Source organism: Arachis ipaensis, chromosome B05 (assembly GCF_000816755.2).
Source record: "Arachis ipaensis cultivar K30076 chromosome B05, Araip1.1, whole genome shotgun sequence".
In the NCBI taxonomy this organism is placed as follows: Eukaryota; Viridiplantae; Streptophyta; class Magnoliopsida; order Fabales; family Fabaceae; genus Arachis; species Arachis ipaensis.
In genome coordinates, this window is record NC_029789.2 from 7,043,780 (window position 1) to 7,046,380 (window position 2,601).

Consider the following 2,601-nt stretch of genomic DNA (forward strand, 5'->3'; position numbering starts at 1 on the left):
CATCAGCAGCAGAATCAGTGAAATTGAAGAGTCAGAGATTGAGTTGACTCTAGGGCCTTCAAGTCACTACAACCGTAAGAAAGTTGTTGAGGCATCACCTCTAACTTCAGATTCAGGTCAAAGCTTTTCTTCTTCTTCTGGTTCTGGTTCTGGATCCTGTTTCATACACAACAACACAAGTTTCAAGACCCATCAATATCATAGCAGCCATAGAGAAGAATTAGGTGGAGGCATTATAGGCCTTGTCCAAGTGCCACATTCAAGTAGTGGTGTTAGAAACGGCTACCATATTATTGAAGAACAATCAAGACTAGAGAGATCAAAACAGCCACCTTCACTTCTTCAAGTATTGAGCCTTAGCATTACATGAGAATTTCTATGGTCAATGTGATACATATATATATATCTGCTTAATTTACTACTGTTTTGACTATTATCAAGTGCAGTTTTATGATGTCTTGTGTATAAAGTACTAAGTTTTATGGTTTAACCGGTTATGGTGTCTAATATTTCTTTGATTTTGTGACTAAAAGTTACACCATATTCTTTTTCTGTCATCAACGTTTATCATGAAAACGTTCCTTTCATGCCAACCAACCATGTCTATTTTAGGCTTTGTGGAGGCCTGAAAATAGAACAAGAAATTCAATCCTTCAAAGAAAGCATCTTTTGAATATGACAAAATTCATATATATCTTTTGTCCTATCACCCAGCCATAGCAAACATTGAGACGTTTCTCCAAAGCAATCAACCCAGCCAGCTAATTGGTTGATTAAGTTAAATATTGTAATAATCTCAAATCATGTTAATTAGGAGACAAATATCTAATGATGAGTGCTGCTTCTGTCAATTTAGTGTTAGTGTTATTAGTGGTGTCACTGAAAAATGGGAGAGGATGCATGATTTTATTTATTGCTCTCAAAAATAACAAGTATAGTTAGAATGTTCTAAGATCACCTTTTAAGATTATTAATTACTTTTTTTATAGAAAACATATAAAATTTAAGTTTGAATATATTTGTTATAAAATAAAAAATTTAAAACAAGAATTTAGTTTCAATCAATAATTCATGAACTTACAAATCAACAAGAATTTGGCAATCTAGTTGTTGTCTAGCATCACATGGACAGAGGATTCTCTTGCGTGTACACTAAAAAACATTTGTAACTTACTACATTTAATGCCTTTGGAATATTCATACAATTGAGAAACCAAATCATAGTCTCTTACTTTTATTTGATGATTGGGTTTTAGACCATCAACACCGACACTGCAAGGCTGTCACTTCTAGTATTATTACCCTTTCTCAAAAGCCTTTTTCTATCGCAAAGGACTAATTATTTTGCAAATAAGACCCCACCAATCTCTCTTCTCAGATTTTATATTCTAGGGTGCGGTGATCTTTTGGTCCAGTTATTTTTGAGAAGACAAAATGTCACTGTGAAAACTGAGAAGTCAGAAGTAGCTTGATTCACCTCATTTTTACAATCGCCGTATGTAAATGGCTAAATGCTCTGTCCTTTCTATACCTTGATTCATGACTTTTTCTTTTTTTTGTTTGGTTAATGATCACGATCCATTTTAAGATCGTTCAAATTTCAAAATGCATATTACTTTTGTTCTCAATAACATGACTTTTTAGATAGGTTATAAGAGATTTTTTTGTTTTTGAGTTAGATTTTAGAGTTAAATTACACTTGTTTGATTCTAATATCATATTCGAATATTTTTTATTTAATATTATTAGGATACTCATCTATACATATCACATTACAAATACACTGCAAACAATTATTCTTGATTCTAAGAAAAGGATATATTATAAGTTCTATATAATTTCTAAATAATTGATAAATGTGAGATATTACTTGAACTAATTTTTTAAGTAAACTTAGACCAAACTCAATTTTAATAATTTTTATATTTCTACTTATCACAGTAAACGAATTTTATATTGCTGTTATTACTATAATTATTAGTGGTTAAGATTTTGTTTTTATTAGTTTTTGGAAGAAAAAGAAAAAAAAACTACCAACTTCTGCCAACTCTTGTTTATAACTGTGTTTAATAGAAGTGTCTTTGTAGATGTGTCTAATAAAAATGTTATTTTTATGACTGTATCTAATAGAAGTATTTTTATAGATGTATTTTTTAGATGTGTCTCTTTATACATGTGTTTAAAATATAATAATTAATTATTATTGACAATAAGTTGGTAGATAATCTATTGGTACCTATACTTTTTCTATATTTATTAAAAATACTGAGAATATCTATCCAAATATTTCTTTTTTTTTTCTTTAAAATAAAAAACTACCTAAAAAAGATAAATAAAAGAGCACCTTTCAGCAAGATGTAATGACCCATGGCACCCCATCCATGTCCTTATGTCCAATCTATGGCTTCATTTGTTGCTAGAAATGATGCTGGTATCCTAGATTATTAATCAATCATGCTAGATAATTAATTAGGGTACTTGTCAATAACAACTAATTATTAGTTGGGTTACAAACAAGTCTAAAAAAAAAAATCTAAAACCTAATAAAAAATTCTAAAATCTAAAAAAAAAAAAATCAAATAAAAAGAAACCACAAAAATT

At 29.4% G+C, this 2,601-nt stretch overlaps 1 protein-coding gene across 1 annotated transcript in view; it reads left to right on the top strand.

The window, feature by feature from the left end:
• LOC107640045 overlaps positions 1-518 on the top strand; it is a 1,512-nt gene extending 994 nt beyond the window's left edge. Inside the window, exon 2 of the mRNA XM_021123558.1 lies at positions 7-518. Coding sequence (XP_020979217.1) covers positions 7-370 — 364 coding nt within the window. The 3' untranslated portion in view covers positions 371-518. The remainder of the gene's footprint in view (positions 1-6) is intronic.